The following is an 11,437-nucleotide window of genomic DNA, read 5'->3' as shown; positions in this document are numbered from 1 at the left end:
CTATGGCGCTGAGAGCGTGGGGGCGCGTATCGAGGAGTCGCGCGTGGTGCACCTGCTCGCCACCCAGAACGACACGGCCGGGGCCGGCGAGGCGCTGTCGGGCCTGCAGCTGCACGAGGCCGTGGCCATCGTCACCACCCTCCTCGACAAGCCCATCGCGTCCGACCCGGCCCGCAACCACCCGCTCAAGCTCTTCCTCGTCCAGGTACGCCCCGACGCGCGCCCACCACCCCCGCCATGCCACGTTCGCTTTCACTGACGTGTGTCGCGTGTTGTGCGTGCGGTGTTGTGTGTCGTATGCGGCGTGTGCGAATCAAAAAATAAATAGTATGGGCTGTCGCACCTGCGGAGCGCGTTGAGTCCGGCGCAGGTGGAGCTCTTCTCCAAGCGGGAGCTGGGCCTTCGCGCGCTCCTCGAACTGGGCGCCGACCAGCAGAAGCTCTTCGAGAAGCTGGTCGACCATCCCGGTACACACACACACACACGACACACTCATACACGACCACACACACACACACACACACACACACACACACACACACACACACACACACACACACACACACACACACACACACACACACACAACTTGTCGTGTGCTTACATCTGTGTTTAATCGCCGATATGACAGCGTTGATCGTGGAGAGCTTGATCATGTCCGAGCAGACCTCTCACGCGCGCCTGCTGCTGCTGCGCCTGCCCGAACTCGTCGACGATGCGCTCCTCATCAACTACGCCCAGAAGGCCCTCCTCTTCCCCATCTCCGACGGCTCACGCACACGTCCCGCAGCCCAGGTGCGTGAGTGCGGTCGTGTGCGTGTGCGTGTGCGGTCGTGTGCGTGTGCGTGTGCGGTCGGCTTGCTCACGCAATGTTTCGGCTCAGACGTGGGTGTTGACGGGCGATGAGACTGTCGATGCGAAGCTGCGGGTCCAGCACGCCTACGGCACGGCCCCGTCGATGCACCTGGGCAAGGCCCTGCTCGATCTCGTCGCGCAGCCCAAGAAGGCCGGCGAGGCCTGCCTCGTCGTGTGCGATCGCCTCTCGAGCGGACTCCCGGACCGCCCGTCCGACGAAAAGCTGCACACCATCAACCTCATCCAGCAGCTCCTCCTCTACGCCAAGCTTCAGGTCCGTCACTCGCTTAGTCGTGTGTGTCGTGTGTCTGTGTCGCACAGTGTACTGAGAGCAAGTGGTCGGCGTGCAGTTTATTCGGTCGTCCGATGCCTCCGGTGGCGTCTCGCTCTGTGACACGATCCTGTCCCACGTCGAGCTGCTCCAGGTTTATTTATTATTATTATTATTATTATTATTCTATTAATTAATTAATTAATTAATTATTATTTTCTGTGGCTATCTTATAATTGTTACACAAATTAACAAAACATGTTTGGTGGCTGCTCAGACGCTGACGCTGTCCAAGTGCCCGCTGGGGAAGATCTCGCTGATGGACTTCTCCGACCCGCACAAGGCGCGCCAGCAGCGGGACAAGCTCATCGCGCAGGACCGCATGAAGCTGGCCCTCGACGTCGCCACCAAGTGCAGCATCGACGCCGAGCCCGTGTGGGCCGCCCTGGGCATGGCCCTCCTCCGCATGCCGCGCTACAACGACGCCAAGGAAAAGTTCAAATACTGTTTGCGTACGTCGCATTCCTTCGTTCTTCGCTCTTTATAGTTTCTCGTGCTTCGTTCTTTTTTGTGGCGCTGACGTGTGGTTGGCCGGAGCAGCGACGACCAACGACAGAGGCGGGTCGCACGCCGGTGGCCTTGACTCGGGCACGCTCCTTAAGGTATTCGCTGCATACCCCGTTGTCATCAAACATGCGCTCACCGCACACGCACACGCACACGCACCACCGCACACAGAGCATCATCAGCACGCTCGAGTCGGGTGCGCCGATGGAGGCGAGTGATCTGCGCGCACTGCACGCGCAGATGGCGTCCTCGTCGGCCTCGTCGTCGTCCATGTCCAACTCGTCGCTCTCCTCGTCCGGCAGCTTCTCGAGCAAGCTCAGCACGCCGCCCACCACCCCCACCAAACCCGCTTCGCGCGGCTTCTGTACGTTGTCGACACCTGTCTGCACGCCTGTCACACCACTGTCGACACTCACCCCCTGCCTTGTGCTGTGTCGACGCAGTCGCCGACCTGTGGGGCAGCGGGAGCACGCCGAAGAGGGACGAGAGCCCGCAGCAACGGTTGCACGGCAGCGGCAGCGGGAGCGGGAGCAGTCCGGTGCGACGCGAGGCCTCGGGCGGCGCCGGCGGGGCCAAGGGCGGCAGCGGCACGCTGGACTCGATGCGGTTCATGCAGTGCGTGTACTACCTGCGCCTCTACGGCACCCCGCGCCAGCAGGTCGCCTTCTGGACGCACCACTCGCTCTACGAGGTACCACTTAACAAACCGTAACTTGCATTCCTGGCATTCCACCATATTGAACGTGTGTCTTGCCGTGTCGTGTCGTGCGTGTCATTAGGACGCGTGTTCGTTCATCATCGCCAACAAGCTGCCGCCGAACGTTTTTGTGGAGGACGTATTCCTCGCCGCGCTGTCGCACGCGCAGCTGCCCTTCCTCCTTCGGTCCCTGCGCAAGATCGGCACGCCAACCCTCACGACACACACTAGCACACGCACACGCACACGCACACGCACACGCACACGCACGCGAACTAACAGCCCCGGGCCTGTCACATAGATAGGGGATTGGGGCAGTCGAGCAAGTACCTGCTGGAGGTGTGCAAGGTGCTCAACAGCAAGGGCGCCTTCCGGCTACTGCTCACCCTCCAGGAGTTCATGAAGGACTACGTCCGCGCCGCCCTCACCTCCATCAAAGTCTCCCACGCCTCCCCCGACCTCGCCGCCAAACTCAAGTACTCTCGTCGCTTTCGTTTTCGGTTTCGGTTTCGCTTTCGTTCTTTCTCGCTGACGCCGGGGCGCGCAGGTATTTGGAGCAGGCCAAGGCATTCCTGCTGGAGGGACTCGAGGACATCCAGAACCGACGCGGCGAGGCGGCGACCGCGCCACCCGCACAGCTCTCGGCTTCACCATCACCATCGTCGTCTTCGTCTTCTTCCTCATCGTCATCGTCGACCGCTGCCGGCTCCGCAGCTGCGCCAGCAGCAACCGCCATGCTGACCGAGTCCGAGATCTCGCGATACATCCGCACCCTCAATCTCCAGGTGCGTGCGTGCGCGTGGCGTGTGTCGTGCGGTGTGTGTCGTGTGTGCGGTGCGGTGCTGATCGTCAGTGCGGTTCCTGCACGCACCCGCGCGCAGATGGAGGTGACCAAGTACTTTGCCACGCAAGCCAAGAGCGCCCCCGCCCTCCAGAACCTCTCGCTCTTTGGCCAGCAAGCCCAGAAGGTGCGGCCCCTACACCCACAAATTTAACCTTCATCACTCAGCCCACTCACTCGCGCGTGTCGCGTGTCGTGTGCTGTGTGTCGTGCGTGTCGTGTGTCGTGTGTCGTGTGGTGTGCCGTGCGTGTTGTGCTGTGTGATGTGTTGTAGTCTGAAGTGGCGGGAGAGCTGCTGGGGAGCTACAACCACGAGCTGGCGTTCAAGGTGATGCAGGAGTTCCGGCTGCCGATGGCGCCCATCTACGTCGACGCCATCGCCAAGATCGCCAGCAAGCGGCAGGTCTCGAAGATCTTCGATTTGCTGAAGAACGTCAAGGGCAGCGTGGACGACAAGGACTGGGACGAGGTCGTGCTGGCCGCCATCAAGGTCATGGTGCGCGACCACAACGACCCTAAGACCGGCGAAAAGCTCGTCGACAAGCTCGTCTACCTCCAAAGCAAGGTACACACCGCACACACCGCACACGCACACGCACGTGGTGGCTGAATGAGATTTGTTGCAGGTGGAGGGGTTCGTGATGTGTGGCAAGCTCAAGTCGGCGTACCTGGCGGCGGTCAAGGCCAACGACGCGTCGCTGATCATCAAGATCCGCGAGGAGGCCAACCGCACCAACGCGCCGGGCGTCGCCGACCTCTGCCAGAAGTTTCTCGCCGCACACCACTAACGAGGGAGCACCATCACACCGGCACAAACTACACGCATTCCACAACAAAGACATGCATTCCACAGAGCGAGTTCGGTGGAAGGTGTGGCTTTTGAATTTTGGAGTGCTGGTGACACCTGAGCTTGTTGCGATGTGACTCAAATCACACTGGGGCCAATGAGATCGAGGCGCTTTATCTTGCCACCAGCCAATCAGCTGGATGAGCTTGAGCTATAAGAAAGCTCCAGCTCCACCTTCTCCATCACAACCAACAATAACAACGACAACCAATCAACACAACATTATGAAGCTCAACGTGATCCTCTTCGCCTTGGTTTGTATGGGCCTGCTCGCCCTGGCTCTTGCCCACGACGGTGAGTCAGTCCTTCATCAACTGCACCCAAACCGTAAGTTTGCCACTGACTTATTGTTTGGCAGGACAAGACGATGGTGGCTACAAGAAGAACAACGACAAGCAGCAGAAAGATTGGGACTGGAAGGACGACGAGAAGGACGACCACGACTGCGACGACGACGATGACGAGGATGATGAAAAGGAGGAAGGCAAGTGCTTCTGGAAGTGCGTCAAGGTGTGCAAGCCCCACCACCACACGTCGTCGACAACGACCAAGAAGCACTCCACCACCACGACCAAGGACTGCCCCAGGGAGACCACCAAGGACTGCCCCAAGGAGAGCACTACAACGACCAGGAAGCACCGCACGACGACGGCCGACGAAAAGGACTGCCACAAGACCACCACGACCACAAAACGCCACCACGACAAGCCCTGTGATCAGTAATTTCTGAATTCCCACCACACCAGATATTACATGTCAACCGACATTTTCTTCCCTTTCTGACCCTGTTCTGGTTACATCCGATAACGGCAGGGACTGGGTGGCCACGAAGCCTTGATGAGGGCGTGGGTCTGGGTTGTTTTGGTCAGGGGGGTGTTTGAGAGAGGGTTGTGGAAAAGCCATGGCAGATCGGCGTGCCTTGTGATGCCGGGACACCAGTGGCAACAAGGACATATGCGTGCAGTGATCTATTCACCTCAATCACTTTGTGTGTCAACCTTCTGTGTTGGGGAGAACTGTGTCATGTGCTGCAGAGCTATAAGAAGGAATCCCCACTCCCAGCTCCCTCCTTCTCCACCAGATAATCATACACTCAGCCACAATCCTACCCCCGAGCAAACCAACAATGAAGCTCAGTGTGGCATTCTTCACCTTGGTCTGTCTGGGCCTTTTCGCCCTCGCTCTCGCCCATGACGGTAATGAGTGCCTCTTAAGTGCCGCCAGCACTCCACGCAAGGCTGTTCCATTCCAACCCGCTCACCTTTCATGCGCTCATTTGGGCAGGGCAAGACGGCGGCGACAAGAAGGATGGCGACAAGCAGAAGGACTGGGACTGGAACGACTGGAAGGACGACGAAAAGGATTATCACGACTGCAACGATGATGGCGATGAGAAGGAGGAAGGCAAGTGCTTCTGGAAGTGCGTCAAGGTGTGCCACAAGAAGAAGCCCCACCACCACACCTCGTCGACAACGACCAAGAAGCACTCCACCACCACCACGACCACCGGGACTGCCCCAGGGAGACCACCACCACATCGACGACCAAGGACTGCCCCAAGCACACCACGTCCACGACGACGACCAGGAAGCACCGCACCACCACGCCCGACGAGAAGGACTGCCACAAGACCACCAGCACCACGACCACCAAGCGCCACCACGACAAGCCCTGCGACCAGTCGTAGTTTTGCCCTGAACGGACCGCTGAAGATGCGTGTGTGACGAACATGTCTGGTCAAAATGTTTTTGTTGATGATTGTTAGATGTGGGGGGGGGCTGTGATGTGATTTTACTGCTTCTTGGACTCCTCCTTGGCGGCATCGGCCTTCTTGAAGGTGATGAGGACCTCGTCGACGCCCACGTTGGCGCCCGGCGTCACCATCACGTCCTCGATCTCGCCGTCGCGCTCCGCACGCAGCACGTTCTGCATCTTCATGGCCTCCACCACCGCCACCTCCTGCTCGTTCACACACACATACACACACACACACACACGAGCGTGAGTGCCGTGCCACACGCGTGTGTGCCGTGCCACGCCAGCAAAACAAACCACAAGGAATGTGGAGAATGGCACGAACCTGGCCGACGGTGACCTTATCGCCCTTCTTGACCCTCATCGAGATGACGAGGCCGGGCATGGGCGAGCGCACGGTTGACGAGAAGTCCTGCACGACGGGCTTGGGCATGAGCACCGCCAGCTCGGCCTGGCGCGGCGTGCGCACGAGCACGTCGAACTTGGTGCCCAGGTGCACCAGCCTGTAGCCCACCGGCAGCGCCTGCGCCAGCTGCATCGTCACGTCCTTACCACTGCGCACACACAACACACAGAGATATGACCTCAGCAATGCGCGTGTGCGGTCGGGAGTAGGCGTGTGCGTGTGCGGTCGGGCGTAGGCGCGCGTGTGCGGTTGTGGTACGTACTCGACGATGGCGGAGAAGATGGGGGAGTCGAGCTGCCACTGGTAGTTGACCTTCACCCGGCGCTCCTGGCCGTCGTCCTGCTTGATGACCACCTCGCACTCGTCGGTCTCCTCCAGGCTGGGGATGGCCGGGTGCGTCGACGCACCGGCGGCCGGGCTCGCGGTGGGCTCCTGCACCAGCGTGATCGGGTAGTTCTTGCCCTCGACCGTCACCACCAGGTCCATGTTCCTGTGCGTGTCGTGCGTCGTGTGCGGTTGTAAGAACACGCGGTGTGTGCGGTGTGTGCGGTGTGTGCGGTGTGTGCGGTGCGGTGCGGTACTCAGAGGTGAAGGGGCGGGCGTGGAGCTGCTGGGAGATGGTGGCGTCGCGACGCGAGCGGGAGAGGTGGATGGCGGCGGCCGACGCGATGAGCTCGTCGATGTCGGCGGGCGTCACCGGGTGGCCCTTGAACCCCTCGGGGTACTCCTCGGGGATGAAGTTGGTCGACAGCTTGCCCGACTGGAACCGCTGGTTCTCCATCACCGAACGCAGGAACGGCACGTTGTGGTTCACTCCCTAACCGTCGTGTCGCGTGTCGCGTGCGTGTGCGTGTGCGTGTCAGCGCCGAGTGTCGTGTTGCGTGTCGTGTGCGACGAGGTGCGTACCTCGATCTGGTAGGTGTCGAGGGCGTAGGACATGGACTTGATGCACTCGTCGCGGGTGGGACCCCACGTGACCAGCTTGGAGATGAGCGGGTCGTAGAACACCGACACCTCGCCACCCTCGTACACGCCGGCGTCCACTCTGTCCATCGCGCGTTCCTCCGTCAGCGCGTGCGCACACGCGTGTGTGATGCTGTGGTCGTGTGCGATGTGTGTCGTGTGCGTGTGCGGTGGTGCGTGTGCGGTACCGGATGGAGCCGTCGGCCGCGTGGGGCTCCTTGTAGGTGCGGAGGCGACCGATGGAGGGGAGGAAGTTGCGGTAGGGGTCCTCGGCGTAGACGCGGCACTCCATGGCCCACCCGTTGAGGGGCACCTCCTCCTGCCGCAGCTTGAGCTTGTGGCCCGCCGCCACCCGCAGCATCTCCTCTACGATGTCCACTCCCGTGATCTTCTCCGTGATCGGATGCTCCACCTGACGACACACGACACGACACGACACGACACACACGTTAACACGACACGACACGACACGACACACACAACGCACGGCACACGACACGACACGCACCTGGAGGCGAGTGTTCATTTCGAGGAAGTAGAAGTTCTTGTGCTGGTCGGAGAGGAACTCGACGGTGCCGGCCGAGGCGTAGCCGACGGCGCGGGAGAGGGCGACGGCCTGCTCGCCCATGGCCCGGCGGGTGGCGGGGTCGAGCAGCGGCGAGGGCGCCTCCTCGATGACCTTCTGGTTGCGGCGCTGGATGCTGCACTCGCGCTCGTTCAGGTACAGCTGCGCATCGTCGACGCAATCAAGTTAGCGTGTGTCGTGTCGTGCCGTGTGTGCGGTGGTTCATGGCACGTACGACGTTGCCGTGGGTGTCGGCAAGGATCTGGATCTCGATGTGACGCGGGTTGTCGATGAACTTCTCGATCAGCATCCTATATTGGGGGCGTGCATGGTGGGTCGTGAGTGAGCTGGTCACACCGCACACACCACGCGCATGACACACGCACGACACACGCATGGCACGCGCGGTGGTGTGGGCACGAACCGGTCGTCACCAAAGGCGGCCTTGGCCTCGGCCTTGGAAAGGCGGAAACCGCTCAGGGCCTCCTCGTCGTTCCTTCAAAAGAAAAAGAACGTGTCGCGTCAGCTGCGATTCAGCCAAAGAAAGGAAAAGAAAAGGAAAGAAATGCAGAGCAGAACGCGTACCAGGCAATGCGCATGCCCTTGCCACCGCCGCCGGCGCTGGCCTTGATCATGACCGGGTACCCAATCTCGCCGGCTGAACGCAACGCCGACACACAAAGAAAAAACAACGATGAGCAAATAATTGATCAGTATTTAAATATAAATAAAAAAAATGACATAAATAAAAAATATTTGCGCGCGAGTACCGATCTTGAGGACCTCCTCGTCGCTGTTGACCTCGCCCAGGAAACTGTGTGTGTGCGTGAAGAGTGGTTTTTGGTGAGCGGAATGACAAGAATGCTTGGGAATGCTTGGCACCGAGGGTGGAATGCTGCATACCCGGGGATGGTGTTGACGCGGGCGGCCTTGGCGAGCTTCTTGGACTCGATCTTGTCGCCCATGGCCCGGATGGCGGACGAGGGCGGACCCACGAACTGCACGCCGTTCTCCTCCAGCGCCTTGGCGAACACCTCGTTCTCCGACAGGAAACCGTAGCCTGGCACGTTTGATTGCGACACAAGGCAAACACGCGTCAGCAAGCGCACACGCAGGGCGAACACACCACACACAACACACAACACACAACACACAACACACAACACACTGTAGTAGCGTACCGGGGTGGACGGCCTGGGCGCCGGTGGACTTGACAGCCTCGAGAATGCGGTCGACGCGCAGGTAGCTCTGGGCCGAGGCGGCGGGTCCCTGAAAAGAACACATGTGCGTAATCGATCGGGTCAGCTGTGCTGACACACGCGTGCGGCGTAACACGTGCGGTGCACGCGCGTGCGTGCGTGCGTGCGGTGGAGAGAGGCTCGTACGACGCAGATGGCTTCATCGGCCATGCGGACGTGGGTGGCCTGGGCGTCGGGCTCGGAGTAGACAGCGACGGTCTTGATGCCGAGACGCTTGCACGTGCGCATCACGCGGCAAGCGATCTCACCGCGGTTGGCCACGAGCACCTTATCGAACAGCTGCGGTGCGGCACAGCGCGTAGATCGTCAGCAGTTTGCCTCTCATTTGGTTGTTCAGCAAATTAATAATTGAAGTAGTAGCAAACCTTCTCGGCCTGCCGGGGGGCGAGGGAGCGGTGGAAGGCGCGAACGCCCATCTTCGGAAGCAGCTCCTGTTGGCATCGCAAAAGTAAAATTAAAAACAGCCAAAATGAACAAATTAAATCGATAATCCCAAATCTGCAACAATAGTTAATGAGCTTCTTTCATTCCTGACGTACCACATGGGAAGCGGAGGTGCTGCAACGCGCGGCACGTCTCAACATGTTCTATGCAGTTCTTTTGTACGAGCAAATGTCGATCACAGCAGAGAAGCAGCACCACACTGCCAAAATCTGCGCCCACGGGTTGTTCTTCCCAGATAAACCGGGATCTATCCGGGCAGCAGATAAGCGGAATTCTCCGTTCCGCCAACCGCAATCAAAGGAATATCAAATTCCTGACAATTACCGAGTATCACGACTTCGATCCTGCGCGATCACGCCGGAACGAGCAACGGAAGCAGGGCGAATCCACATCTGATCAATTGGTGCCTTCGCATTCATCCTAGATCCCACACATCGAGCCGGCAGCTAAATTCAACGTACGCGCGGCCTACATCAATCGAAGCGCTTCTTTCATTTGATCTCTTCTTGTGCGCACCTTTTATTTCTTTTTCGAATTATTTATTAATTTAATTGCAAGATTTGCGCGTAACATTGTAGAGACAAGATGAGGAGGGCACTGCAGTGCACGACGAGCACGATGACCATGACCGCTGCCGCTGGCTGGCGCGGGGGCGCTGCGGCGCGCATGCTGCACTCGAGCGGTGCGAGGGCGGCCCTGGCCGCATCGGCTGAGCAGCGCGTAGAGACCAAGCGTGCCGAGGCACTGGTGGGGGGCGGTCTCCCACGCATTGCTGCGCAGCACAAGAAGGGCAAGCTCACAGCGCGCGAGCGTCTCGAGCTCCTGCTCGACCCTTCATCCTTCCGCGAGGAGTCCATGTTCGTTGAGCACCGCTCCACCGACCCGGCCATCGTCAACCAGAAGGTACAAAAATCTAGATCAAATCAATTAAATTCGTGTAAATTTGTCGACGAGCTCTTCGATTCATTTGCTGATTTTATCCTTGTGCTTTGTTGCGTGACTGTGCAGTACCCTGGTGATGGTGTGGTCACTGGTCGTGGCGTACGTGCACCAACAATATAGCTTTGTTCTTTCTCGAGATTTTGTTTTATTTTTATTAATCAAGTCAACCCACTTCTTTCACATTCACATCCAACACCAGACTATCAACGGACGCCTGGTGTACGTGTTCAGCCAGGACTTCACCGTCTTCGGCGGTTCTCTCTCCGAGACTCACGCCGAGAAGATCTGCAAGGCACGCTTTCCCTCTCGTGTGTGTGTGCGTGTGTGCGTGTGTGCGTGTGCGTGTCGTGTGGCACACGATCACTTATTCAAGTGCTGCGCTTGGCTCGAGTGCAGGTGATGGACCAGGCCATGAAGGTGGGCGCACCGGTGATCGGTCTCAACGACTCGGGCGGCGCCCGTATCCAGGAGGGCGTGGCCTCGCTCGGCGGCTACGCCGAAGTGTTCCAGCGCAACGTGCTCGCTTCGGGCGTCGTCCCTCAGATCTCCCTCATCATGGGTCCCTGCGCTGGTACGTCGTGACCTCACACATCGCCGGCCGTGGCGCGCGTGCCACACATTCCAGTGAATCTGACCGGTGCGTGGCCTGTTCGTGCGTGGAATGTCAAACAGGCGGTGCTGTGTACTCGCCCGCCATCACCGATTTCACGTTCATGGTCAAGGACACCTCCTACATGTTCGTCACCGGCCCCGAGGTCGTCAAGACCGTCACCCACGAGGGTACCCTCACGCGCCACACCTCCATCGCTGTCGCTCGAGCTCACCCGTGTTGTGTGTGTTGTGTGCGTGTCGTGTGTGTTCCACGTGTCGTGTCGATACAGACATCACACACGAGGGCCTCGGTGGTGCCCGCACCCACACCAGCAAGTCTGGCGTGGCCCACGGCTCGTTCACCAACGACGTGGAGGCCCTGTCTATGTACGCTTCTCTGCCTCCGCCGCACAAACATCGCACGACACGACACG

At 59.5% G+C, this 11,437-nt stretch overlaps 5 protein-coding genes across 5 annotated transcripts in view; 4 read left to right on the top strand and 1 right to left on the bottom strand.

The window, feature by feature from the left end:
• Window positions 1-4,019, top strand: part of ACA1_022360 (uncharacterized protein) — a gene marked incomplete at both ends in the record, with an annotated part of 6,138 nt that extends 2,119 nt beyond the window's left edge. The window contains 15 exons of the mRNA XM_004336663.1: window positions 35-205; window positions 371-467; window positions 632-795; window positions 884-1,129; window positions 1,206-1,280; window positions 1,404-1,638; window positions 1,727-1,788; window positions 1,865-2,057; window positions 2,137-2,384; window positions 2,473-2,576; window positions 2,696-2,866; window positions 2,938-3,175; window positions 3,272-3,358; window positions 3,506-3,796; window positions 3,858-4,019. Coding sequence (XP_004336711.1) covers window positions 35-205; window positions 371-467; window positions 632-795; window positions 884-1,129; window positions 1,206-1,280; window positions 1,404-1,638; window positions 1,727-1,788; window positions 1,865-2,057; window positions 2,137-2,384; window positions 2,473-2,576; window positions 2,696-2,866; window positions 2,938-3,175; window positions 3,272-3,358; window positions 3,506-3,796; window positions 3,858-4,019 — 2,544 coding nt within the window. The remainder of the gene's footprint in view (window positions 1-34; window positions 206-370; window positions 468-631; window positions 796-883; window positions 1,130-1,205; window positions 1,281-1,403; window positions 1,639-1,726; window positions 1,789-1,864; window positions 2,058-2,136; window positions 2,385-2,472; window positions 2,577-2,695; window positions 2,867-2,937; window positions 3,176-3,271; window positions 3,359-3,505; window positions 3,797-3,857) is intronic.
• A 283-nt stretch (window positions 4,020-4,302) lies between these two features.
• Window positions 4,303-4,801, top strand: ACA1_022350 (uncharacterized protein; the record flags this gene model as incomplete). Its single annotated transcript, XM_004336662.1, has 2 exons — window positions 4,303-4,372; window positions 4,437-4,801. 2 exons carry the CDS (start codon window positions 4,303-4,305, stop codon window positions 4,799-4,801), a joined length of 435 nt encoding a protein of 144 aa, XP_004336710.1.
• A 403-nt stretch (window positions 4,802-5,204) lies between these two features.
• Window positions 5,205-5,765, top strand: ACA1_022340 (uncharacterized protein; the record flags this gene model as incomplete). The annotated part of the gene is made up of 3 exons (XM_004336661.1): window positions 5,205-5,292; window positions 5,363-5,498; window positions 5,600-5,765. 3 exons carry the CDS (start codon window positions 5,205-5,207, stop codon window positions 5,763-5,765), a joined length of 390 nt encoding a protein of 129 aa, XP_004336709.1.
• A 104-nt stretch (window positions 5,766-5,869) lies between these two features.
• Window positions 5,870-9,442, bottom strand: ACA1_022330 (carbamoylphosphate synthase L chain, ATP-binding, putative; the record flags this gene model as incomplete). Its single annotated transcript, XM_004336660.1, has 15 exons — window positions 5,870-6,037; window positions 6,159-6,387; window positions 6,502-6,729; window positions 6,821-7,056; window positions 7,146-7,284; window positions 7,391-7,614; window positions 7,711-7,929; window positions 8,003-8,078; window positions 8,192-8,263; window positions 8,353-8,425; window positions 8,538-8,581; window positions 8,671-8,827; window positions 8,949-9,036; window positions 9,153-9,305; window positions 9,392-9,442. 15 exons carry the CDS (start codon window positions 9,440-9,442, stop codon window positions 5,870-5,872), a joined length of 2,157 nt encoding a protein of 718 aa, XP_004336708.1.
• Window positions 9,443-10,088: 646 nt separating this feature from the next.
• Window positions 10,089-11,437, top strand: part of ACA1_022220 (AcetylCoA carboxylase, carboxyltransferase component, putative) — a gene marked incomplete at both ends in the record, with an annotated part of 2,488 nt that continues 1,139 nt past the window's right edge. Inside the window, 5 exons of the mRNA XM_004336659.1 lie at window positions 10,089-10,373; window positions 10,612-10,722; window positions 10,809-10,983; window positions 11,085-11,192; window positions 11,294-11,390. Of these exons, the coding sequence (XP_004336707.1) occupies window positions 10,089-10,373; window positions 10,612-10,722; window positions 10,809-10,983; window positions 11,085-11,192; window positions 11,294-11,390 (776 nt within the window). The remainder of the gene's footprint in view (window positions 10,374-10,611; window positions 10,723-10,808; window positions 10,984-11,084; window positions 11,193-11,293; window positions 11,391-11,437) is intronic.

This window comes from Acanthamoeba castellanii (assembly GCF_000313135.1).
Source record: "Acanthamoeba castellanii str. Neff unplaced genomic scaffold scf7180000084293, whole genome shotgun sequence".
NCBI classification, from domain to species: Eukaryota; Discosea; order Longamoebia; family Acanthamoebidae; genus Acanthamoeba; species Acanthamoeba castellanii.
This window is presented reverse-complemented; position numbering and strand designations above follow the sequence as displayed.